Genomic DNA, 411 nt, shown 5'->3' on the forward strand with positions numbered 1-411 from the left:
GTTTGACCAGTGGAGAGTGAGGACGAAGGCGTTGAGGACGCGGGCCAAAACCTGAGCAGCAACTGCTGCTGTCTGGCCGTGGCTCGAGGGTTTGGAGAGGAAGCAGCGGCGCCACTCTTCGCAGGGAGCAGCAAGAAAGGGGGGCAAGGGTTTGAGGGTTTCGCAGCGGTTTTCGCGGTGCTGCTGCCTGCAGGCTGCTGCTGCTGCTGCTGCTGCGCCCTGCTGCTGCTGCTCCTGCTGCCACACGTCCCGCAGCACCCACACGAACAGCAGCAGCAGCCACACCCCACACATGCACGCCGCGCTCAGCAGCAGACACAGGCGCGCTGCGCAGCAGCAGCTGTACAGACACCCCAGCGCCCGGCCCCACGCCTGCTGCTGCTGCTGCTGCTGCTGCGGCTGCTGCGGAGG

General features: G+C 66.7%; 1 protein-coding gene across 1 annotated transcript in view; it reads right to left on the reverse strand.

The window, feature by feature from the left end:
* Positions 1–326, reverse strand: part of ETH_00038970 (uncharacterized protein) — a gene marked incomplete at both ends in the record, with an annotated part of 707 nt that extends 381 nt beyond the window's left edge. Inside the window, one exon of the mRNA XM_013375526.1 lies at positions 8–326. Within this exon, the coding sequence (XP_013230980.1) occupies positions 8–326 (319 nt within the window). The remainder of the gene's footprint in view (positions 1–7) is intronic.
* Positions 327–411: the final 85 nt, after the last annotated feature.

The sequence above is a fragment of the Eimeria tenella genome, genomic scaffold (assembly GCF_000499545.2).
Source record: "Eimeria tenella Houghton genomic scaffold, Eth_scaff2853, whole genome shotgun sequence".
In the NCBI taxonomy this organism is placed as follows: domain Eukaryota; phylum Apicomplexa; class Conoidasida; order Eucoccidiorida; family Eimeriidae; genus Eimeria; species Eimeria tenella.